General features: G+C 47.8%; 2 protein-coding genes across 3 annotated transcripts in view; both read right to left on the bottom strand.

Moving 5' to 3' along the window:
* PDE1B (phosphodiesterase 1B) overlaps nucleotides 1-17201 on the bottom strand; it is a 29766-nt gene extending 12565 nt beyond the window's left edge. The window contains exons 1-2 of one of the 2 annotated variants that reach the window (XM_004053279.5): nucleotides 16846-17201; nucleotides 16633-16758 (exon numbers count right to left, since the gene is read on the bottom strand). In XM_004053279.5, coding sequence (XP_004053327.1) covers nucleotides 16633-16745 — 113 coding nt within the window. In that variant the 5' untranslated portion in view covers nucleotides 16746-16758; nucleotides 16846-17201. Of the gene's footprint in view, nucleotides 1-5039; nucleotides 6041-16632; nucleotides 16759-16845 lie in introns of those variants that run through there. The other variant, XM_004053280.5, reaches the window with a different exon arrangement.
* A 1931-nt stretch (nucleotides 17202-19132) lies between these two features.
* Nucleotides 19133-25727, bottom strand: part of NCKAP1L (NCK associated protein 1 like) — a 53348-nt gene continuing 46753 nt past the window's right edge. Inside the window, exon 32 of the mRNA XM_004053278.5 lies at nucleotides 19133-23993. Coding sequence (XP_004053326.1) covers nucleotides 23883-23993 — 111 coding nt within the window. The 3' untranslated portion in view covers nucleotides 19133-23882. The remainder of the gene's footprint in view (nucleotides 23994-25727) is intronic.

Consider the following 25727-nt stretch of genomic DNA (forward strand, 5'->3'; position numbering starts at 1 on the left):
TTTAAAATGCCAGGGCCCAGCAGAATTAGGCAGGTACAAGCCCCTGGAGTGATGTTTTTAGGATGATCTGTTTCATAGCCTGAATAACCAAGAGTTGAAACTGCTTATCTCCCCCATGGGAGAGGGCTTTGGGACCAACAGCAATCAAGATAGCCCCCAAGAGTATTTCATTGTCTCTTGGTCATGGTGTGGGGGGTGGGGGTTACGTGTCCACAGCCCCTCTGTGCCTGGCAGGGATGGCAAAAGCACAGAACAAAGACAAATCTGAATGCTTTCGCCTGGCCTCTCTCCATGCAGGCAAAGCTAATGGATTATGATTCCAGAATCCATCAACCAGGACAAAACCGGGTTAACCCCTGCCTTTCCAGTCTTACACCAGAGAGAACCTCTGACAGAGTTACTGTACCCATCCCCTGCCTCTGTCCCCACTGAAGCTTCTTCCAGGATAAAAGTGGTGGGGTGGGCCCAGGGATCTCATTCACTGGATGCTTTGCCTGAAGGAACAATCACCTCATGTTTTACACTTATGAATTCTGGGGTTTGTTGATTAACTGGGAGACTTCTTAGAAGCCTGGTGAGTTCAGCCCAGGCAGTCACAAAGCAAGCAAAGCTCTTCAGATGGTGATTTTAATGAAAGCAGTTAAACATTCCTTTCTCTCCTTTTCCTCACCCTGCCCCACCCACCTAAAACCAATCTAGGGCTGAAATGGTGGCCATCATAATTCCCTACTGAGAGGGGCTTCAAAAACCCAAGGTCACCCTATGAGTCAGGGAGGAGAAGAGAATGAGTCAGGGATCAGAGGCTGAAATTAGCATCAATTCCCAGGGATGCCGGGGGAGGGAGAACAATGGCGTTCCTGAACAGAAGTAGCTCTAGAATCCCGGGGTCTCGGCAGCTTTGGAATGGGGTGCCCAAAATAGCCAGCCCCAGGAAGCATCACAGGCCAGTTCTCACCTCAGGGCCTAGCAATCCTGGATGACACGTCTGAGAGCAAATGGGACAGAAGGGAAAGTGGCAAAGAAGTTGGAGGACGGCACGGCAGCCTCCTTGGTTGGCTATCCTCAAATCTCACTTTCAGCCTTCCTGCTGCACCATCTCCATGTGGAAACAGCAGGTTGTTTAACAAGTAAGAGGATGATTTTAGTAAAGCTCAGCCCCAGCTCCAGCTTCATTAGGGAGGAGGAATAGAGGCGAGATATATCATAAAAGGCTTTCCCAGCTAAATGAGCTGGAAAGGGGCTATGAGCCAGTGTCTCCCAGAGTACCCCGCCCAGAGATCACAGAACAAAGAGGTATGCTTTGCCTTTGGTGCCCAGGCACAAGCTGGGGCTTCCCTCTGCCGATCAGTCCCCATAGCCAGGGACCCTCAAATCTGGTGACATAAAACCCAAAAAGGAAAGAAGGCCTCTTCTTCTGCCTATAGTTCTCTCTCTCCCCCAGATTCCCACCCCAGCCTTCTGCTTCATTCGGCCCTTTTTACAAAACTTTCCCCAGGGGTCAATGCCCATCACCAAAGTTCTTCCAGTTCCCTTTTCGACCCACCTTTTGAAACCCACATCCCAGCACTGGCTCCCAAAGTGAGCAGCCACACCCACGGCACTCATTTGCATGTATTTGCATAATCGCTAACAATGCTGCCAGCTCTACATTTTTAAAAGTGCTTTCTCCTACATTATCTCATTTTATCCTCACAATGGGCCTATGAAGAAGGGAGGCGGGGAAGGAATTGCCATTTCCATTTACAATGCAGAAACCAAGGCTCAGGAGGCAGCTTTGGTGAGATGTATCCAGCAGCAGCACCAGTCTGGGAGGCAGGAATCCTGGATTCAAAGCTAGTACTTCCTGCTGTGAGCCTTTGAGCAAGTCACTAACTCTTAATCGGTGCTTTTTAAAATGTGGTCTGTAGCCCACCAGCATCAGAATCACCTTGGATCCATGTAAAAAATATAGATTCTAGGTCTCATTCCACAGCTGCTGAATCAGTATTTCTGTCCAGGGATCTGCTGGACAGGGATCTGCTTTTTTTTTTTTTTTTTTTTTTTACTTTGAGACAGGATCTCACTTTGTCACCCAGGCTGGAGTGCATTGGCACAACTGCCTCCACCCGCCGGGCTTAATCAGTCCTCCTGCCTCAGCCTCCTGAGTAGCTAGGACTACAGGCATGTGCTACCATGCCCGGCTAATTTTTTTTTTTTTTTTTTTTTGTAGAGATGAGGTCCTGCTATGTTGCCCAGGTTGTTCTCAAACTTCTGGCCTCAAGTGATCCTCCCACCTCATCCTCCCAAAGTGCTGGGATTACAGACACGAGCCACTGCACCCGGCCTGCTTTTTTTTTTTTTTTTAAGAGACAAGGTCACCCAGATCATAGCTCTGGACTTCCTGCAGAAGAACAGTGAGGTGAGGACTTTGAGTGGGTCTGGGGAGGTCTTAACTCCAAAAGACTTTACAATAAGAGAAGGTCCTGCCAGGCCAGAAAGTATGGGTGTAGGGGTGTTATTTGACTTCAGGAGGGTGCAGTTCAGCACCTGGATCCTTTCAGCCATTTTAGTCCAGATCCTCTTCTTAGACTTCTCATCTGTGATATTTATTCTTTAATCTTCCTTTCCCTCCCTCCCCACCTCCTTCTGGTGTCTGGATCATGTATGGTTCAACAGATTTCAACAGAAGCTATACAAGAGCTCCTGGACAAGATCTAGAAGTGGCATGATCATAGCTCCCTGTAACCTCAAGCTTCTGGGCTTAAGCAATCCTCAGCTTGAGGCCTCCCAAAGTGTTAGCATTACAGGTGTGAGCCACAGTTCCCAACCCAATCTGCATTTTTAAAAAACACCCCAGATTATTCTAATATACACTAAACTTTGAGAATGTTTATCTTAGAGCCTCAACGTGTTCATCTGTAAAATGGTAAGGATGATAATAAACATTTCACAGGGGTATTAATAAGAGGATTAAGTGATATAATACATTAAAAGGCCTGGCACATACAAAAGGTCTCAATAAATGTAATTTGAATAGGAATTGACTGATCAACATCAAATCATGGTGGTCCTAACCCAGCTCACACCACACTCCCTTCAAATACAAGTACCTTCTCTCTCCCAAGTCCAGATGGAGAAGACTGAATTGGTTTGGATTGAGGCTGGTAATTAGGAAGCCCCCTAACAGAGGAAATGGGAGAAAGATAATAGCCATGATCTTTCCTTTACAATTACAAACTTCATTTAATCTTCACAAACTCCTTATGAGGGAGGTTAAGTGACTTGTCTAAGGCCACACAACTCATCCATCTCAGTCAGGTTGTCAAGGCCTACAACTCAAGCTAATGGAACCTAACCGTGTCCCCCAAACAATGAAGCTGTTAAGGCAGAACAAACCTAATCATGCAGTTAGCTTAGAGAGAAGCTGGAACCCATTCCACCATAGCTTCTGCAGTCTCAGCCCGTCCAACCTTAATTAATTCTGTCAGTTGGCCCATAGGAGACTGTGAGTGTCTTGATGACGCTGACAGTGGCTTGTTTATCTTGGCCTCCATCCTCAGAGCACACAGAACGTGCTCAGTAAACGTTCATTAAATAAATAAAACGGAAAGGGGAAAATTAATCAGGTGTGAGGCTATCTTCCAGAGCTCACAATGGAGATTTCTGAGCCAGGGTTTCTAAAAATAACAGTGAGCCTGAGAAGAGTAAGGTTGTAGGTTGACTTCAAGCACAGGCTTCCCTCCGAGTTTCTCCTTCTGTCACTTACAGATCTTGTCCAGGAGCTCTTGTATAGCTTCTGTTGAAATCTGAACCAAACACGATCCAGACACCAGAAGGAGGCAGGGAGGGAGGGGAAAAAAGATTAAAGAATAAATTTGACAAATGGGAAGTCTAAGAAGAGGACCTGGACTCAAGCAGCTGAAAGCACCCTCTTGAAGGTGCTGAACTGCACCCTCCTGAAGTCAAATAACCCACTCAACACACACACCCCATACTTTCTGGCCTGCCAGGGCCCTCTCTTATTCTAAAGTCCTTTAGAGTTAGGATCTCCCCAGACCACTCAAAGTCCTCACCTCACTGTTCTTCTGCAGGAAGTCCTTCTATCCCACCAACATCAGTTTTAATCCAAGCCCTCTGTTTCAGCCATCAAGGAATCTGGCACAGTAAAGGTACCTTTCCCTGTAGAACAGGATGCTCAACCCTGTCCAGCCCACATCTGGCCCCAAGGAAAACTGGCAGCTTCCCCCAACTTTCCTTCTAACTCCATCCCTGCCCGTTTCACCACCACCACTTCTTTCTGCTTTACCTTCAGTCCCTGCACAATTGGAAAAGCCTCAGATCCCGACTCCCGGAAGTCCACAGTCTCTCCTAGCTCTAGGCAGCCATTGGGAGGAAAAGACTCTGGCAGTTATAACCCCAACACCTCAGAAGAGCTCAGCTTCTCCAGCTTCTACAGTTCATTTCTTTGGCTCACCATGGCTGGTGTTCTGGGGATTTCCAAAGTCCCCTGCCTCTGCTTCCAGCACCCACATTCCCAAAAAGATCACCATAAGTAGGGGGCTTAGGACAGGGAAGCCAGAGAAGGACTTCCTGCAGAAGAACAGTGAGGTGAAGATTTTGAGTGGGTCTGGGGAGATCCTAACTCTGAAGGACTTTAGAATAAGATAGGGGATGGGAGTCAGGAGAAGAATTCTATTTCCAGTTTGGGTTCTTAAGACAAGATGAAATTTCGAAGGAATGTGAGGTCCTAAGGATGTTGGGAGTCAGGAAGGAGAGAAAAGGAAGAAACAATGATAAGTCACCTACCATAGTCAAGAAGAAGCAATTTTTAAAAAGGTGGGGGGGATGGAAATGGGAGGAGAATAAGGTAAAGGGCAAGATGGACAGAGTAAAAGGTGAAGTTGGCACGCACACACACACACACACACACACACACGCACAAAACATATGGGGGACTGCCAGGTCTTGATCTCTCCACTTCACTAAACTACAACTGGTGGATCCATGAGCAACCTGTCCTCTCCCTCCTCCCCCTTCCTCTTCTCATCCCTGGCACCTACCTGAGAATGGGGCCCTGGAGGTGGCTCCTCTGAACAGGAACAGGGTTTGCCATGGGAATCAAAGTTTCCTGCTTCAGAGTATCAAAATCCTGACCCCGGGAGCCCCAGGGCCCCCAAGGGGGGACAACTTCCTTTTTGGCCCCTGCCTTCCTCCTCCAGGTCCCAGTAGAACTGAGCAACTGACCAGAGAGAACTTTGGGGAGGTGCCTGGCTGCAGGAAGAAGAGAGTGGGGAGGCAGAGACCCAGCCTACCGGAACTGGGTGAGAGGGGAGGCTGCGGGAAAAGTTTCACATCTGAATCAGACGGAAAACAAGAATCTGTTCTCAGAAGAAGCCCAGAAAGGACAGAAATAGCACAGGCCAGCCCCTTGCTCTGAGGAGGTGGGGCTCCTCTTTTGGGAAAAAGGGGGTTAGCAAGAGGCTTAAGGGTGCAGGGACAGGGAACCATCCTGAATCTGTCACGGAGAGGAGGTCTGTAGCAGGAGGGGAAGGGGCCCTGCAAGAACCCCCAAAAGGAGCTAAGCAGATTCAGCTCCCTCTCAGGGTCTTTTTCTGGGGCCATTCTTCAAAACGAGCTTCAACCCACCTCACAGAATGGAAGCAAGACAGGGGGATGAACTTCCCACAGAGGATAAAAAACTGTAGGGAGGGGCTTCCTGAAGCTAGGTGTCAGGGGATCCTTATCCAGAGACCGGGCTCAACAGGGAGGGAAGGGCCCTCCACCCGCAAGCAGAGAATGAAAGTCAAGAGAACTCGCTCATAGAAACCAAGGGGTTGGGCAAATTAACACCCCCAGCCCCAGTTTTCTCATTTGTAAAATGGAAACTGGGGAATAACCATGAATTAACCAGAGAGAGGTCAATCAGCTCAGAGGTAAGGAGAAGCGATGAGATGGCCCAGGAGGGGCCAAAAGAGGCACCCAGAAGGGGTCTGAGGACCAGGAACCCCTCTCCCGCCTTCAGACTTTGCTTTCGCCAAGGTTGGGGAGGGAAGAACCCAGCCTCTGCAGCTCCAAGTGGACGTGTGCACACAGTCCCAGCCCGCCTCCTGATTGGCTGGGAGATGACGTCACCAATACATGTACGCTGGGGCCGTGATTGGCCAGCTGAGGAGTTGGGCGGGGCTAAGGAGAGGAGCTGGCGGGTGAAGCCCAACGCATTGGTGAAAAGAGTTCAGGGATCTGCAATCTCTTAGATGTAGGTCTATGGCTGGGGGTGATGTGGTAAAGAGGAAAAGGAACTAATGGGGTTGAGTATGTCAGCAGAAAGGGAAAAGAGAAGACACAGGCCAAGAGCTAGGATTTTATAACAGGAAGTTTTCCCTTTACCCCAACCCGTCAAAAGCAGGAAGAAATGAAAATACCTTGTCATTATGCCAAAGCCTTGAAGAATCAGAAATAAATGAAGTCTGGGAACCTGCTGTTTCTCAGTTCCACTGAGTACTGGGACAAGTGGAAGTGGGCTTCGATCTCAACAAGAGGAGTGGAAGTCAAATATCTTAAGGCTGTTCTCTAGTGAACACCTGGTAGCCGTGAAGCAGGGCTGCTGCAGATCTTGGGAGAGAAGAAACCCACTCTCTCTGTATCCATCTCTTTCTGTGTCCCACCACCACCCTCCCCACAATGACCACAAGCTGATGAGTGTTTTTAGAGAGAAAGAACTAGACCCAGTGTCAGAGACCCTGAATGCCACCCAGGAGATGAGGACAGGTCATTTGGCATGTTCTGTGGACATGCTTGCGTTGCAGGATGGGGCTGAGAGTGGGGGCAGATGGCAGCACACAGCCTGAAACACTAATAACCTCCAACCCAGGCCAGCTTCCCTGCCTCGTCTTGTACCCTCACTCCAGACCCTGCCACTCTAGCCAAGTAAGTGCTAACCTCAACTCTCCTAATGAAAAGCAAAGATTTCTTAGACTAGAAAAGCCTCGAAGAGGATATCTTGTCCATTCCTCTCCTCTCTTACCCATTAGAACCAAAGCTGGTTGGACGAATGGCTGCTCACCACTTCAGCCCAGGTATGCATGCTGCATACTTTGCCCTAGCCTGTTATTATTATTTACTCTTCCTAATAAGGAGGGATAATGATCAACCATCATCCCTTCCTGAGGAAAAATTTCACACATAGACACTTACACACACATATACACACACCCCACACTCTACCTCTAAGGAGACTGTCACCTGGCTGGCAGGCAGGACATAAATGTGATGACCTCAACAAAGGGTCCAGTATGGATTTTCCTTTAGCCCTTAAATGTAGTTTAAAAATAGAAAGGAACCCAACTCTAATGCCTGCCCAGCCTGCAGTGAAGAATAAGGTTGAGGTAGGAAACAAAGGATGGGAGACTCTGCCTCTGGTAAGAGAAAAGGTGTGGGGGTGGGTGGGGGTAAAGGGGTGGGTGCTCAGGAAGGGATTCACTGGCTGACTTCAAATCTCCAAAATCTCAGAAATTGAAAGAACCAAGGAAATCATCTAATTCCAATAGAAAGAGGGCGTAAGTTTAAAATCGGGAGACTTTTCCGGCTAGCTCAGTTGAAAAGAAAAAACTAAATTTAAAAAGAAATCACAAACTTTTGCCTAGATTTTGTTACTATGTGTGACCTTGGGAAAGTCACTCTGAGCTTCAGTTTCCTAGTCTGTAAAATGGGTAAATCATACATGCTTCACAGAATTTTCACAAGGACCTAATGAGATATGGTATGAGAACACCTTAGGAACCCTAAAGTGATACATGAATATGAAGGATAATTATTTAGTCCAAATCTTTAGTTAGTTCAGCAAATATTCATTGAGTCATTCATAAACAAAGTCCCATATGCCCACTCTTACAGCGAGGACCCCTGACCTTCCATCCAGGCCTCAGATGGCACCTGGATATTGGTGGGAAAGCTCTAGTCTCCCTGACGCCACCACTCTGGACGTTTAGGGCTTCTCTCTGGCTTCTTATTCCAGAGGCCCTGGGGAGGCAGTGGAGGCAGAGGCTGCAGAGTATGTAGAGCATGAAGCTCCAGAAACCAAGAACAACCAGCTCTCCACCTCACCCGAGCATTCCCACTCCCCCACTCCCCTGGCTTCTGGCTTCCATTGCTATACAGACAGCCCCAGTTCTGGCAGCTGGCTGGGCATTGTGGCGGGGGTGGCTCCACAGATAAAAATAGCCCCCCGGTGGCAAAGCTGGGTTGCCATCCTGGGAGGCACTGTTGACATGGCAGCAGTGGTGAGAGAGCCCTCAGCACTGGACAGAGGAGCTACGGGTGGGGGTGGGATGAGGAAAGGGAATGGGGCAGGCCCTAGGGAAGATTGGAAGATAGTGGGGGAAGGACAGAAACCAGGAGGGTGAAGGGAGATAAGGAAAAGGGGTAGGAGGTATTAAGGGGGCAGGGAGGAAAGGAAAGGAGATTTGAAAGGTGCCGCATTCGAGAAGCTGGGAACACACTGAAGAAGTGGGAGAGACTGCTTTCAGACTTCTGACCAGAAGCCATTTCTAACAGGTGTTCCTAGCAACAGCCCAGCACAACTCAGATCACACGAGAAAGGGAATAATCTAAGCAGCTTGAGCCTCAGACCAATAAGAACCCAGGTGTCCCAGCTCCCAGCCAAGAACACAAATGAGTCACCTTTCCATCAGACTTCAGCCCTTGAGAGAGAGAGAAATTGGGAGGGGTGGGTGAGAAGGTCAAAGGAAGGCAAACTAAAGAGGAGGCTCCCAGTACCCAGTCCAGAAGAACTCTTTCTCTGGTTCATTTGTCCACGCCTCTTCTCCCTCCCTACACCATTTGATTTTGCTCATTAACCACCTCCACATGGACCACCCCACCAGCCCTCCAAACCACATCCCAACAGCTGTTCCCAGCAGATGCCCTGCTTCCATGGGGCCTAACAGATGTTGAAGGTAGTCTGGGATGGGAAAGTAACTTAAAAGCTTAGCAAGAGTCTGACTGCAAGTGTGATGAGGGCAGCATCAGATTATGGATCAGCAGGGTTTGGGTCTGGTCCCAGCACTGCCCCGATTTTACTATCTCTGGGGATCTGTTCCTCCTCTGTAGCCTTTATGGTTCTCAGATTCAGGGACTGGGTTGGAGACACTGGGGAAGTAGGATGCTTGGGCCTCAATTTCCCAGTTCCAGAGTTCATCCTTTCTGACTGGCTCACTGCTTCCCCAAATCAGCTCTAACCCAGTGCTTAGAGGAGAAGGGTAGATTTTTTCTTTATCAGAGAAAGGCCACAGTCTAACCTCCATGAACTTTCCAGGAAGTTCTCCTGCATATCTGTCTTCAATTTATTTCACTGCAATTTAAAAAACAACAGCAAATTTTCTTGGCATTTCAAAGAAGAGCAGAAGGGGAGAGAATAGGAGGGACCAAGAAGTCTTTGAGGTGTCTAGTGCAATTTGATTTATTATACATCTTCCAGATTGGAATTTCTAAAGCAATTGCTTGGAAGAGAGATGCTCACGGTTCAGGAAGTTTGGCAATTCTGTCGGCCTGTGTGTTCACTCAGTCCAGGCCACAAGAAGTTTCCAAACAAGGTGGGCACAGAGGAGAGAACTAGGGACATGGTGCCAAGCAGATATGCAAGAGCTGATAAACAGGGGAGCAGGGAAGCCAACAAATAGGAATAAAAGGAAAAACTTCCCCCAGGTCCTGCCTGCCAGAGAATCACTCAGCCTCTCCCCACAACCAGCCCCCAGCCCCCAGCCCCCAGCCCCCAGCCCTCAACCCCCCGCCAGCCAACTTCCCTTCCCAACCTAAATGGTGCCAACACCAGCTGGCAGCCTAATCACCCCACTGTAGCCACCATAATTATTTGCAAATCTGACTTCTCACTGCAGCTGTGGAATCAACTGACCTGGAAGTCTGGCTCTATCCAACAGCACCACCTGAAGCACCCCCTTTCTAGCTCTTCTCCATGCCCTATGCCCCCAGGCCTTACCCCAAAAACAACCTGACCCTTTTCCCACCAAGCCTTCCTCTCTACCAAAACCCCAACACATCTCCCTCAGTGCACCTTTGCCAGGTCTGAGTGCTGAAATGGAATCTGAGCCTGGTGTTTTCTTCTCAGACAGCGGTAAGCTCCATAGATGCAACCCCAGCTGAGGGAAAAGGAGCAGTTGCAGGACTGGGGGATACTAGGGCAGAGGGGCAAGAGCAGGGGCACTAGGGACCTCCCTGCAATGAATGGATAACAAGTTGATTTTATCCTTTTCCCTTCTCAGTCACTCTTTTTTCCCTGCTCAATTCCCATCTATGCCCCTTCCCAAAGGAATGGAGGAATGGTCCCACAGTTCTCTCAGACCATGTAGTCTTGCTGCCTTAGGGGACAATTTCATTATCTAACAACTTCCAGTCTCCCCAGTTGTCTCACTTCCACCCCACCTGCTGTCCTGGTTTTGTCCCTCTTTCTCTGCTGCTATCCTGAAGAGAGTTGGAAAATAGCTACTCAACTTCCGTACCTGAGAAAAATCAGCCCCTTGAGATTCAAAGGCAATTACTTGGCTTCCTCCCCAGAGGGACTAGGAGGATGAGGTCACTGAGAAGGCAAAAGACACGCCTTGCCGAAGACAGGAGTCGGGGCTGGACTCCTGAGGCCCCAGAGGGCACCTATAGCAAGCTTATCCTGTACCATCACCACAGCAACCCCTCAGTGAGGGGAGGGAGCCACGGGGATTTTCTGACTCCTAGCCAAGATGAGGGAGGAGAAGTACTGATGGCAACAGCGAAAGGGTAAGTCAAAAGGAATGGGACAGAGAGAGGAAGTGGGACAAGGGAGAAGAGCAAAAGGGAGCCTCATAGCGAAAGAGAACCCAGAGAAAGATGAGGCAAAGGAGAAGATGGAAGAATCAAAGAAGGGAAAATGAGAGAGAGCAGAGGAGTTGGACACAAATTCTCAAGGATTCCTTTAAAGACTCAAAAAGAGAGGGAAGACCTGTTTTCAAGGTTTTCTGCTCCTCTATCCCAGTCTGAAGGTGGCAGAAAGATTTAAAGGTTGGGGGAATCTGGGAGATAGGGAAGCTACCATTCCTTTGATTTCAGGAACTCCCTGGCAGGGTGTAGTTATAGATGTGCAGGCTTCTTTCCTACTGAGCATCTCACCTGGCCTTCTAGTCCCACGCATCCCCAACCTCTTTCACCTTCCTCTGGGCAAAGGTGGCAAATGCAACCTCAAATGTGGAATCCTCTGTCTTTTTTCAAACCACCTCCTGAGGCTCCTGGACAAGCAGAGTGATATTTGGATTCTAAGAGACTTCAGTGATTTTCTAAAATAGGATGTGGTATAACTGATGATACCCTCAGGCCTAGGGACTTGGGATAAATGTCAGAAGGGAATTCCCCAATGTTCATAGAACCCACCTATGGCAGCCCCTGGGCTTCCCACTCACCATGTCTCAGAACTGCAATTGCTCCATCCACTTCCAGTTTGACCATTGGGAAAAAATGATAAGGAGGAAGTTCCTCTCCTTTCTTTTGACCTCAGTGGCCCACATCCTTCATAATATTGCCCTCCTCTAGTCCCACCTATCCTTCTGGTCTCTAAGTTCAGACACATGCCTTCACTCCTTCCAGATAACCATCAACAAGACTCCTTCAATCACGGCTCAAACCTATTAGGTAATTCATATTCCTACCTCTTGAATCTTTGTCTCCCTCATCCCAGGCAATAGTTGCCCATCCATTCCCATTCCCCTGCCTCTTCACAAAGCAAGCTCTCCTATGATGAAAAAGACCTTCAGGCTTTATCATTTCAAAGTTACTTTTACATGATGATATTAAATGAAGAACTGAGACTCAGAGAGACTATGTGACTTAAAGATTACACCGTTGTAATTGTTAGGGCAGAATGTGAACTCGAACTCAAGTCTCCCAAAATTCCCCATGCCCTTCCACTACCACCACTCTGCCTCCCTGCTTCCCTCCCTCCAGCCACCTATCCTGACCAGAGGTTTGTGAAGTTCTTCCTTGGGGCTGAATTTGATCCCCTACCTCTGCACCTTCCCTTCAACTTAAGGCAGGAATTTTCTACCCTCTACCTTCCCAGAGATACCACACAGTCCTCATTCAAGACAAAGCTGATGGAGGAAATAGAGACAGGAGACATTTGATGGAAAAGTGGGGTATGAAACTGAGGGAGAAGAGATTCCCTTTGCTATGGCTGGAAGCAGAGGAGGAAGGACTAATCTGCTGAGGATAGCACTAAAAAACTGTCCCCACCAAGGCATGAGAAAAATGACACTCCTTTTTCTCCAGAGGTCCAGGGAACCATAGTTTATGCTGCAATCTTCACAGCAGCTCCACATCCATGGACAGAAAAAGGAGAATGGCAGCATGATTTTCAAAACTGGTAAGAACCATAGAAGATCACTCCATGGGGCATATACAAAAAGAGGGCAAAAGCCAGGGTTAAACCAGTGAGGCACCCAGTCTCAGTTTCTTCCTCCCATCCACTGGATCTCCCCAGGAATGTCAAAAAATCTCAGTGTCACAAATACTTACACAAGATCACACATAGGTATTATCCCATTACCTACATACACACATACATCATCTCATAACTAGGACAATTTCAGGTATTCAGGTAAGTGCACACCTTCCCAATATATTTATTATTACACATGCCACTTATAAAAAAAGACACATCTTCATGGATCTCTGTCCCCAGCATACATATCAACCTTTACCCAAACACATGGATACGTGTCAGGCAGGCATTCACAATTTCATCCTAACATATCTCATTCACACAATCCAAACGCCACAGTTTCTGGATCCTCTCTGTAACTCCTTCAGTTCCAGGCTCTGACCTGAGGTCCCTAAACCCCATATCTTTTAAGCATCACCCTCTCAAAAAAACAACATCATCATCATCTCCCTTTCCTCCACCTCCATTTCCTACTCCTCCCCCCGCCACTCAACAAACACGGAGGTATACACGCACCACAGAACCAGAGACAGAACTGGACCTCGTAACATATGTACATATATTCACTATTTCATTTGTTCATTCCTTTATTTAACAGCATTTATTGAGTGCCTGTTATGTTCAAGGTATCACACTAGACTCTGATGAAACAAAGATAAGCAAAAATAATCCCCAGTGGGGTCCCTGCTCCAGCTCATCTATAATGACCTTGAACCACAGCATAGAACATTGAGCCTAGACTTTGAGGGTCCCGAGTGCGTACCATGTGGGGAAGGAAAAAGAGAAAGGGACTATGTCTATAATGTCCCAAAGGAAGGGGGAAGTTCTATCTGTAAAACGTAAAATTCCAAAAGAAACTGGAGCAGAGAAAAGAGAGTGATGTTTGTACCATCCTGGGAAAAAGAGAACACATATTTATGCTTTTCCTATGTATATAACCCCCCTAAAGAAAAAATGAGGCAGAAACCCAGAGTGGTAGAATTTCATCACTTGGGTGGGTGTAGCAAAACAGGGAATACAGAGCCCCCTGCCTCTCTACACCACTTGATGGAGTTGAAGCAGGTTACAAGCTCTGTAGGAACAGGGACTATGTCTGTTTTGTCCACCACCGACTGTATTCTCAGCATCCAGCATGCCACCTGGTCCATAGAAGGCACTCAAGAAATAGTTGTTGGATAAATAAATGAGCTGAGGATGGCAAACCAATGTCTGCTCATTGTTTTTCTTGATTCACAAAAGACACAGAATATCATTTCTATCTCTTCTGGTCTTCTTCCCATTCCCTAAAGCCCTCTGATCTCAGAGAAGGGTGGACAGCCACGTCAAATACTTCCTCTTAGGGTTACAAATGCTGAAAATTATCCTGGCCAACTCATCATCTCCAGATGGCCTCTTTCACCCTCTTTCATGCCTCAGTTTATGAGTTTCCTTAATTAGAGAAATTGTTCTGAAAATAGAGGTAAAATCACACAGTTAAGAGATTCTCTTCAGCTCATATGATACAGATTAGATTCTATTTTTGACAGGGTCTTAGTGTGGGAAACAGAATTCTTGGATGCTCTTCCCAACAAAAAATTGCCCTGCACGATTATATTAGTGTGGGCTTTTTATCCAGTCAAAAACACCAGGCCTAGTCTCCCTGAAGAAAGTCTGGATGTCCTGATGAGAAATTAAAAGGGTAGAAGGGGGGAAATAGGATGTGTTGAGTAGAATAATCTAGATACATAGTTAGATAAATACATACAAGTATATATGCCATGTTTCCATTTCCAAGCAGTACCCAGTCCTAAGATAATCATGTCTATTTCCTATTTCCAGACTTAGCAACCCCTTCCCACCTTGACCAAAGGGGCAGGGGGATCTTTATTTTCACTTAAAAGGGGGAACATCTCCTTTCTCACCTATTCAGAAACCATCCCATTGAGAGAGTTGGGAAATTCCCACCTCTTACCCAGCAAAGCCCTAAATCCTTTTATTTCCCTTCATCTGATAGTCAAAGCCTCCCCAATATTCAAAAAGGCAAAATCCAGTAGGCCATCAGCATAGATCAAGTTGGGATCTACCTTGATTTCAAGGTCATTCTCTGCTTTAAGGACGTGAGACTGGGAATCTATTCCTGCCAGTTAATAATCCGGAGATTGTACTTTTTTGGGTAAGTTATATTACATGTAGCTAGCTTTATTTTTTACTTGTAAATTTATTGTACAAAGCTAGCATTCTTAAGGACCAGACTGCTGAAGTGAGTGAAGACCAGAATGATCTAATCAATAAGAATAGGGATCCTTGTCCACCCTAATCTCATGTAAGGACATCTCAGCTAAGGCACTCTGGAGAGACAGATGCCTCTACTCCCTTCTCTTCCCAGGTTTCATGCCTCCTTCTGGGAATCCTCTTCTCTCACCACTGAGCACTTCTCACACTAAAGGACGAAACAACAATTCATTTTCAGGAAAGGCTTTTGGTTAGAAATGTGTGGGAGATAGTGAAACTAGTAATACCTACTCTTTTGCAGGGCCCTGTTACCTGGAATACAGGCAAGGTAAGTATGATGAGCCACTAGTGTTAGGGGAGCCATCCTGAATTCTCCCATTTATGGACCTGGGGCCCTTCTTTACCTTTCAACTACTTACTTATCTGCCCCTTTCCCCAGCTCATTTACCATTAACGCAGCATCATTTTCTATCAAGAATCACACAGTGCTCCTCCCAACAAAAATCAATTCAATCTGGTTTTCCATTTCTTCATCCCAGAACTCATTCCAAGGCTGCGCTTCATAGAGCCCAGCAAATTGGATTGGCCAGAGGCAGCCAAGGAGGGGGACTGAGAAGTACATTTGGATTCCAAGCCTTGTTGCCCACTATGCCTCAGTTCTCCCTAAGGCCTCTCCAAGTAGCTAGTGTATAAATCAGACCCATCTGCCATAAAAAGGTGTCATCTTATCACCATAGGTGAAGTATTTAAAGAACAATACAACATAAGCATCTATCCATCCCCTACCCCCATCTCTCCCTCTCCCAGAACCCAGAAATAGAAAGCTTCGGTGCTCACTATGGAGAACATTGAGGAGGAACTGGGTTCAGGGCTATGTTTACTGTGTTTCCTCTCTAAACATCCATAGTCTCCTATCTGTTTCCTCTTTCCTGGGGCCATGGATTCATCTCGGAGAGAGGGACATCTTCTCTTGTCCCCTGATTAAGAATCAACAGACTGCGGAGATTTCCCGATGGCAGCAGCTGACTGGGAGATAAACATGGTGCATGGCTTGTCTTTGACCCAATCCTCTTTTTTTTCTAAGGAGCAGGGGGAAAGTTCCTTTCCTCCCCTGGGACTAGAGTATCAGATACCTGAGTTCTTCCTTCCCCCATTTATTCCTCCCCACATGCCCTGGTACTGCAACAATAGGAAAAGATGCCCAAATGTGCTTGGAGATCCTGGAAGACCCTATATAAACAAAAAGGCTCTGATTAAGCCAGTTACCTTGCCTTTGTCAATCAATATTTCTTCACCATCATCACCTCCTTCAGCTTCCAGGTGGGGGCTCCAACCCCCCTCCAGATTCCACGTGGGTCCCCTCATCATTAATACATAGAGTGAGTTTCCAGGCCCCAAGAGATGAGCAGCTCAGGCATGGGGTACTCCCCACCCCACTCCCTGTGCAGGAGGCAGAAACTACCAATCCCAACTGAAATACATATGACCCACAGGTTGGCACAAGTATTCCCATGCAGTAGATCTACAGCTGTGTGCAATCACTCCACATACCTCTGTGACCCACGCTCACTCATGCACACACATGTCATGTGGCTCACATCTGCACAACTCTGCACATGGATATGTGTGAGTCAGCCTGGCACCTCTACTGCCCTCCTGCAGCCCTGCCACACTGCATATACTGTGCTGCCTCTAGGCGCTGCGTGTGTCAGCCTGGGGTCCACAGGCACAGGCACATCGTTACCTTTGCAACTCCTAAGCCCGCTCCAACTGGCCGGCTTGCTCCGCACATGCCTTGCACATGTGGCCTGGCCACGCGTGTCAGGGCCGTGCTTCCTCGCACCTGCCAACATGTGTGCCAAAGAGAATCTACCAGCCCACAGCCCCGCTCCAGTTATCCCCCCTCCTCCTCCCGCTCAGGCTCCCTAAGGTCCCTTCCCCCCATTCCCGGGCCGGGGACTTACAGAGACCGAAGCTTAATCCACATCTTCTTGCTGGGGGCTGACTTTAGCTCCAGGGGTGACGGGCAATCCGACTCCTCCAGCATCTCCGGAGGACTGCGGGGGGACAGCTCCATGCTCAGCCACGGTCTACGGAACAGAAGGAGGAGACAGCACCTCGGCTCAGCTTCAGCCCCAGCCGAGAGACCCTCACCCCCCATCCCAGGCCCTTCCCACCTGCGGCTGGCGTGGACCAGCCAGGCCGGTGTCTCTAGGCTCGGCCCAAGCTGGCAGAGCTGCAGCTCCTGCGGCTCCTCCTCTCCCGCTGCCCAGCCGAGCTTTGGGCTCCCAGTCCAAGCTCTCCGCACCGCCGCTGCTGCTGCCGCTACCGCCGCCGCCGCCGCGCGCTGCCAGAGCCGCCTCCTCGCCTCTCTCCTCCTCCCCCGGCCGGGTTCCCCCCTCCCTCTGCTCTCCCTCCCTTCTCCTCAGCCTGCCCGCCAGTCTCTCACTCCTCACAGCCACTCCTCCCCCTCCCAAAGGAACGATTGGAAGCCGGGGGCACACACAGACAGAAGCGCCCAAGGGCGAGCGCACGCACACAGGCGCCGGGGACGAGTGGCTGCGTGTGCCCTGTACTGGCGGATGTGAGTGCGTGTTTACAGAGCGCAGCGGAGGCGGCGGGCAGGACTTCGGTGTGGGTGGTTGTGTGGGTTCTCTCCGTGTGTTTTGAGTTTCTGTGTATGTGGTTGTGGTTCCATGTATCCACGTGTGCCTAGCTGCCTGCGTGTCCCATGTCTGAGTGCGGGGTAGGGGATGAGCACACATCTTTCCCTGCTAGACCTGGACTCGGAACCCAGTCAGACCGGACCCCACCTGTGCTCCTGTCTTGGAAAAGTTCAGGGTGTGCCCTGAGCTGTGATGGCATCCCACACTTGGCCTCAGGTCCCTCAGCTTGATCTTCCCCACCTGTCTCCAAGACTGTGGCCTTCTCCATGGTACTTCTGCCTGCCCGCCTAGCAGATAGGAATTTCTTCCAAGTTCAAAGCTCTCCAGAGCAGGCATCTTTTTTTTTTTGAGAAGGAGTCTGTGTCGCCCGGGCTGCAGTGCAGTGGCGCGATCTCGGCTCACTGCAACCTCTGCCTCCCCAGTTCCAGCGATTCTCCTGCCTCAGCCTCCCGGAGTAGCTGGGACTACAGGCGCGGGCCACCACGCCGGCTAATTTTTGTATTTTTTAGTAGAGATGGGGTTTCACTATATTGGCCAGGCTGGTCTCCAACTCCTGACCTCGTGATCCGCCCATGTCGGCCTCCCAAAGTGGTGGGATTACAGGTGTGAGCCACCACACCCAGCTTAACGTCTTCTTCTTTGACTAGGTAATAACTCTACACAGCCAGGAAAGCATTCCTGATATCAAAACCCCTCCTGAAGCACTTCCAGCTCATTTTTTCTGTTCTGTCTTCAGAGAAAGAAATCTAGGAGCTAAAGGCCCAGCACAAAACAGCCTAGCTGGTTAATAAACATTTGTGGAAGGATGAACTGGAATTTGAGCTCAAGACCTTGTAAAAGGGCAAAGCCTCCTCCAACCAACCGAGTCCTACCTAGGACTCTTGCAGGAACCACCTCTCTTGCTCCATATTGTTCTCTCCCTTAATGACCACCTGCTTTGGCATTGGGGAAACTCCTATGTCAACAGAAAGTGGAGATATATTCACTAACTACTGAATCCAAAACAGGCCACTAATCCAGGATCCCAGAATGTGAATTTTAATTTCAAAAAATTCTGGAGGTTGGAAGGAGGAGTGATCAGGAGAAGGTATTTACTCTGTTCTAAATACTGAGTGGAGGCTCCCCCTCTCCCAGTCAAAGAAGGAGGAAAGAAGTGAAATGGAAGGGCGAAGAAGTGGATGAACTTTCACAGCTAAGACTCCTAACATAAAAGAATTGCCAAGTTAGGTCAGCATTTAGATTCAGCAGAAGTATCAGCAGAACCAGCTCCCAGAAAGTACAGAGGCAGAAAGAGATGGCAGAGTCAGAGATGGAGAAAAAAGTGGAAATAATAATGGGACTTCCCACCCTCTGTCCATCTACCTTTAGCACACATCCCTTGGCTTTTCCCCAGACCCAGCCAAGAAATGGCTGCATCTGAGACCCTAGTCACACTCCTACACAGTCCATTTCTGAAAATTTGGGAGCAATCTCCTCCTTATCAACTGAAAATGAAATGGGCTGGAAACTACAAAAGAATTGCAAATTAGGATGGTGCTAAAGAGCTCTAATTAGTAAATTAGGATTAGAGCTAAGGAGTTTCCACATTTAGGCAGGTCTTTAAACTAGAATAGGTGGGAAAGAGGCAAGACATACATCCAGAGGGCTCTCTCAACATTTCTTGTTAACACAGTGTCACATCCTGCTCTCCCAAGACCCCCTGCTCCTGATTCATTTTAAGACTAATTCACACACAGACACACACACACACGCACACACACGCACAAAGTTATTCATGAAAGAGACATTAGAGTTCATCCACTCTAATTCCCTTCATTTAATAAATGGGAAAACTTCATAGACAACACAGTTTGATGGAAAAAGTAAAAATAAAAATAAATAAGAACTAAACTAACCCAGAAAAATTATATGGTCTCACAGAGAGTAAGTGATAAAACCAGAGCCAAGTCTACCAGCCTTTTTCACTCTGTGGCTCCTTTCACTTTCTTTAGTCACCAGTCCTGGTGTTTAGTCTCAACCTCATTCCTCTTGTTGCAATACAATCCCATTTCCACCTTGCTGCATCTCTAAACAGATAAGAATTGGGTATACTTGTTCCACTCTGAGGCTCAAAAGACAACTATTCTCTCCCTGTCTTTTCCTCTTGTCCTCAACCCCCACCTTTCCCAGGCTCCTTCTCATTCCTCTCCTTTTCAGCTTCTAAACTGCCCCCTACCCCTAGGAGGCTCTGCCTCCTCACTCCCCTAACCCCACAATCCTTTCCAACAAGCTTTGAGTTTGATAGAGACCAAAAATGATGCTTTGGCAGTAGGTGACGGATGGATGTGATCTGCCTCCTACGGGAATGCTATTTAAAGGGGCAGCCTCACAATCCTCTCCTTCCAAAGTGACAAGAGAAAAGTCTGCTCCTCAATCTCTCCAGAGCTGCAAACTCAGCTCAAGTTAACTTCTGACTTCCTCAACCTGCAACCTGGCCTGCTGCTCCTGCTTCCTATTCAAGTGGGAGGGAGAGTACTTGACAACTCATCGAGGTGTGGGGGCTGAAGGGGGATTCATCTTCATCTCCTTTGATGACAGGTACTTAGGAGAAGCAGGAGGCCCTGTGGGGAGGAGGACTGGAAGAACACTCTTCCCCCAACCGCGTGAGTGCATTTCAGCCATGTGCCAGCTTCTTCTCAAAGTCAAACTTTGTTGGAGAAGAACTGATATAAGCATGAGGACCTAAGGTTAAGGAAGCCTTGTCCCTAGCTGGGACCTCCCTCCCTCCTGGATCCTGGTATTCACAGCACAGTTGTTCCCTTCCTGCAAAGCAAAGTGCTACAGGGCATCATCCCCTTGGCCAGGCCCTGGACCTTCTGCATTTTTTTTTTTTTTTTTTTTTTTTTGTGAGACAGGATCTTGCTCTGTCACCCAGACTGGAGTGCAATGGCATCATCTTCGCTCACTGCAACCTCTGCCTCCCAGACTCAAGCGATCCTCCCCACCTCAGCCTTCCAAGTAGCTAGGACTACAGGCAAGAACTACTATGCCCAGCTAATTTTCGTATTTTTTTGTAGAGACGGAGTTCGCCATGTTGACCAGGTTGGTCTCAACCTCCTTAGCTCAAGAGATCCACTGGCCTCAGCCTCCCAAAGTGTTGGGATTACAGGCAACAGCCACCATGCCCAGCTAATTTTTTGTATTTTTGGAGAGACAGGGTTTCACTGTGTTGCCCAGAGTGGTCTCAAACTCCTGAGTTCAAGCGATCCGCCTGCCTCCCAAAGTGCTGGGATTACAGGGGTGAGCCACCACACCCAGTTCCTTCTGCACTTTGAAGCTGGCCCACCTGCCAACTGGATTGAACACCATGGCAGGGGAGGCAGTGTTTCTACTGTCCAAACAAAAGGGGGCACCTATGCAAGTATCTTGCCCCAGGCCTTGTGGGAGGCATAATTCCATCTCATTGCTGCAAGCAAGTTAATGGAGATGTTAATAAAAACACTACATTAATGAAAATGCTGAGGCTAGAACCTACTCTGTGCCTGTAAGACAAAACAATTGGGGTGAGATTTCTGATATCCATTCTTTAGTTCCTTTGGGCCTAAGTAAAGCAAACTTACAACCTGGGACACAACTTATTTTGTCCCAGGTTGTAAGAGGACAGAGACCCTCCTGGTAAAGGAAGCAAATTGCCTGAAATGCTGATGGGTCCTGTTACTTCCCTGTCCCTTCACCTCCAGACATTCACTTTTTGCTTCCGGTAGTAAAGGCCATCATGTCCTCACCTTCTCCAATTTGCTCCTTCTAAGGTCTCTGGATTCTAAAACCCAAGTCTTCCCTTGTGAAGAGGCAGACCGGGCAAGTAGAAAAGGTCTAGGACTGAACATCAGACTTGGGTCCCAGTTCTAGTTCTACTGCTAAACATGTGACTTTCATTAAGTCATTTAATATTTCTAATCTGTTTTCTGACCTGAAATAGGAAAGCCTTCCCTGGCTACCTTGCAGAATTGCTATAAGGATGTGAAAGCACTTCGAAAAAGTATAAGTGGTAGAGAAATATGTGTGTATAATTATATGTTTACAAAAAGATATATCAAATGACAAAATTTTAGAAATAGAGAATATATCTGTGTTACCAGGAGCTAGAGATGGGGAAGGGGGTTGTGGGAGGAGAAAATTGCTATAAAAGAGCAATACGAGGGATCCTTGTGGTGATGGAACTGTTCTGTATCTTTTTTTAAATTATTATTTATTTTTTGAGACAGAGTCTTGCTCTGTCACTCAGCCTGGAGTGCTGTGGCAGGATCTCAGCTTACTGCAACCTCCGCCTCCCGGGATCAAGTGATTCTGCTGCCTCAGCCTCCTGAGTAGTGGGACTACAGGCATGCACCACCACGCCCGGTTAGTTTTTGTATTTTTAGTAGAGACGGTGTTTCGCTATATTGGCCAGGCTGCTCTCAAACCCCTGACCTCAGGTGATCCACCTGCCTTGGCCTCCCAAAGTGCTGGGATTACAGGCGTGAGCCACTGCGCCCGGCCTGTTCTGTATGTTGACTGTAGTGGCAGATACACAAACCTACACATGATAAAGCTGAATAGAAATAGATAACACACACACGTGCACACACAGAGAGAAATGAACATAAGCAAAACTGGGGAAGGAAATCTGAACAAGATCAGTAGATTATATCAATGTCAGTTATCCTGGTTGTGGCAGTGTACTACAGTTTTGCTAGATGTTAGCATTCAGGGAAACTGTGTAAAGGAAAATAGAATTTCTCTGTATTATTTCTTACAAGTGCAGGTGGATTAACTATCTCAATAAAATTTTCAGTTTTAAAAAAAGGCATTCTGTCTACCCTCCATCCCCCTGCAGCAACTTGTCTTGCTGTCCTCTTAAGCAGTTCTATATGCAGATGCAGATGGAGGAGGGATCTCTATCCCCTCAAGCAGAAAAATATAAACATATAGAGTAGTTGTTCAGATACTTCTGAGCCTTCTCTTCCTCATCAACTTTACTCTCAGTCTCATAAGCCTGACACTGAATCACCCTTTAGAACATAAGCCCTTCCCATAGCAAGGAAGGAGGATTTGCTGATGCACGAAGCAGGATTCTCTATCGCTTCCACCCTAAAGAGCAGACAATTGTTGCTAAGAAAAATCTGTATGTTGATTATGGGTGCCAAGTTAAGAAAGTATTGACTAAGCCTGGGTCTCAAGAAATAAAAAGCAAACACATGTACAAAACCCCAAAACAGCTATCAAATAGGCTTCATGAAGGCTGAATCGTTTTTGCTGAAAACCGACAACTGCTTCCCTTTCATCATGAAAGTATGGACATGACCCTAATTAACCAACTAGCTAATTATATTTGTCAATTCCAACCACTCCAGACCTGTGACATATATGATCTGTTTCTCCACTTCTCCCTGGCAGTGGATTCACAGAAGTGATGCATGGGGGCCACTATTTCCTGCCAAGGAGTTAAGTAAACCTAGTTTAGTGCTATCTTGAATGCCCCAGGCTCTGTGACGCTTGAAATTCTAATTAGCGCAGAAAAGGGCTAAGTTGAAACAGCTTGTACTCCCTCAAGGATACCCACTCTCAGGGCCATACAACCTAATGAGGTCTGTGAAATTTAAGATCCAGAAGAGAAATCCCTGCCTGGAGCAACAGCGGTACCCAGGCTGACAAAAGGATTTGGGGTTAAATTAGTCCCTCCCAATAAAAGGCAGAGTACCCCCAAATGGTACAGGAGGGAAAACCCACCTGAGTCTGGGCCAATCAGTTGTCATGTAACCTAGAATTGACGGAGACTAACTGACCCTCTGCTCTGGGTTGTGGAGATATCAAAGCAGGAGGGGTTAAAGCAAGAGAGAACTTGTAACAAACAATGTAGTAGAGTAGGTGGGCAGTGAACATCTCTGAAGGGCACTTCCTCCTTGCCCCAGTAGGAAACGCAGTCAAGCTGGGGGCAAAGGAAGAGACCCAATGACTCCTCGAAGAGCCCCACAAAGGAAAAGAGGGGCTCCTTTGCTGCTACTCTGCAGTAGGAGCAGGTTGAATGTTTGCTGAACACATTTGAAAAAGGAAGAGAGAAGATAATGGTCCTAATGAATGTGCAGGAGACAATAGCAGCTCCAGTGGGAGGATTATAAGCTCATTATGGTTTAATATGATGATTGATCATCTCTGCCCGCCAGCATTATCCTAAGAATAGCGATGAAGGTCAGAGAGGCCCATGCCTGTCAGAGCTCAAGCTCAAGTCACCAGAAGATAGAAAATATACTTGTACGTTACTCCTTTTTTCATTGTAAAATTCACACATGTGGCCCCACGCCCTAACTTTTTCCATAAGCTGTCCTCCATGCTCCCAGCCTGCCTCACTGCTCTACGACTTCTCAGCCCTGGATTGTTCTTCCACAGATCTGTTCATCAACTCTGGCTCCTGACCCTCTCTCCTTAGTGACCCCACCCCATTCCCACCCCTTGCGAAAGTGACCACAGCTTCCACTATGGCAAGGGTTTAGGAAGGTCCAAAGGGCTCTTCAGTGGGTACTGGCAGGCATTCAGTTTAGGTGGAAGGCCCGAGACACCTCCCGATAGGCATTTCGAAGCAGGACATAAGGGAAACAGGACTCCAGCATGTCCAGGGTCAGGAAGGATGACTCCTCCACCACCTGAAAGAGATGGGGCCAAGAGATGAGAACCTCAGGTAGGGCACTTGTCTGTGATACCCTGTTCCTTTTGCATAGTTCCCAGGTCCTCTGAGGCCCTGAGAGTTACAAGTGAACAGGGTTCCAAATCACACCCCCCTCTTCCCTCACTTGGTTTGGCTGCAGGAAGGCAATGTGGCATCTTCAGCTCCATTATCATTGACCCTGACCCCCTCATCAGGACTATGTGAAGGGCACAGAAGCAGACAGCAGGAGAGAACCACTTTCCCAGTGCAGCAAAACCCATTCTCTCCCATTCTGCATGCTAAATCACATGTGGGTGGGCAGCACACAGATGCAGGTAAAGATGTATAAAAGTGCTAATTACAAAGCTTTGCAGCAAGAGAAACAAACACCACTGCAGGCCACGGAAGGGGGCCTGGAATTCACATGGGTCCTCTCGTGTTGGGCCTCAGTCTCCTCCCTCTCTCAGTACAGTGCTTGGGGAACAGTAAGGATGCCGCATAAAGGAGCAGGCATGATTAATTAGTTTAATTAGAAGCCTGTGTGCTGCGCTAATCCCAGCAGCCCCCACAGCCAAGCAGGAAGATAGATCAAGATGCCTGGAGAAGAATGAGAGTGGGGGTGAGGGTGAAGAGGGGGAGGTGGGTGGACAGGGCATGTTCATGAAGAGCAGCATAGCCTAGTGGTGGACTGGAGGGTCCCCATCCCTGAGGAAGGAGCAGGGTGTATTTCCTTCAGTGCCTTCCTTATCCAAGAGGTAATGAGACTAAAAAACACACTCTGGAGAGGTGTCCCATATCCTCTGGCAATTCACACAGATGGGTTCTCCACAATATATCTGGTACTCCAAGTCCTGAAAATTCACTAAGGAAAGAGAATCTACCATATCTACTCTAACGTGTTTCTCTCGCTGAAGTCCTTTCAAGTTTTAAAATGTGTAAGATATTCCTATTCTCAAATACATGCACACACAACAGCTACAAAAGAGCAGAAACTGCAGGCTGAAGGAAGGGAAATCTGCTGGTAAAACTGTAGCCCTGATGATAGGTTAAATATCAAAGAATTTCTTGCTAGGCAAGACTTTCAAGCCCTCAGCTGGGAAAGAGATGAGCTGTCTTCTCCAAGGTGCTACCCTCAGGTACAGGGAAATGAATAATGACTTCAAGCAAATCCACTGGCCCAAGACTTTCTATTCTCCATAAAGCACAAGAAAATAACAGGGCTCCCAAGTGGCAGAAGTTTACGGGAGTGGAAACAGCCCTAGAGTGATGGCCAAGAAACTTGGGTTCTAGTCCCAAATCTGCCATATATTTTAGGGGAGACCTTGATTGTCATCTTTCCCTCCCTATTCTTCAGTTTCCTCATCTTTATGACTTGTAAGTACTGGACTAATTGCCAGGATCTGGTCTGGTTCTGGCATCTAGGATTCCATGATTCTATAAGAGCCATGTTTTTCCCCAGGAAACCTGTGCCAGGAACAGACTGGCAACACTGAGGTGCAGGCACGGCCCAGGCTTGACAGCCAAAACAGAAAGACTCTGGGGACAGAAGTGCTGGTCAGAATTTGAGGCTACATGAGTAGCCTCTTAACTCAGAATACAGCTCCTTCACCTTCGGTCATTTCCAATTTCTCTGTGGAAACATTTGCATTTAAATTGCTTCGCAGCAACTAGTCCCTCTAGTTTCTCCCTCCAACAAAAAGTACCTGATCCTAGCTCTGTTCCCGTCACTCTG

The sequence above is a fragment of the Gorilla gorilla genome, chromosome 10 (assembly GCF_029281585.2).
Source record: "Gorilla gorilla gorilla isolate KB3781 chromosome 10, NHGRI_mGorGor1-v2.1_pri, whole genome shotgun sequence".
NCBI lineage: Eukaryota > Metazoa > Chordata > Mammalia > Primates > Hominidae > Gorilla > Gorilla gorilla.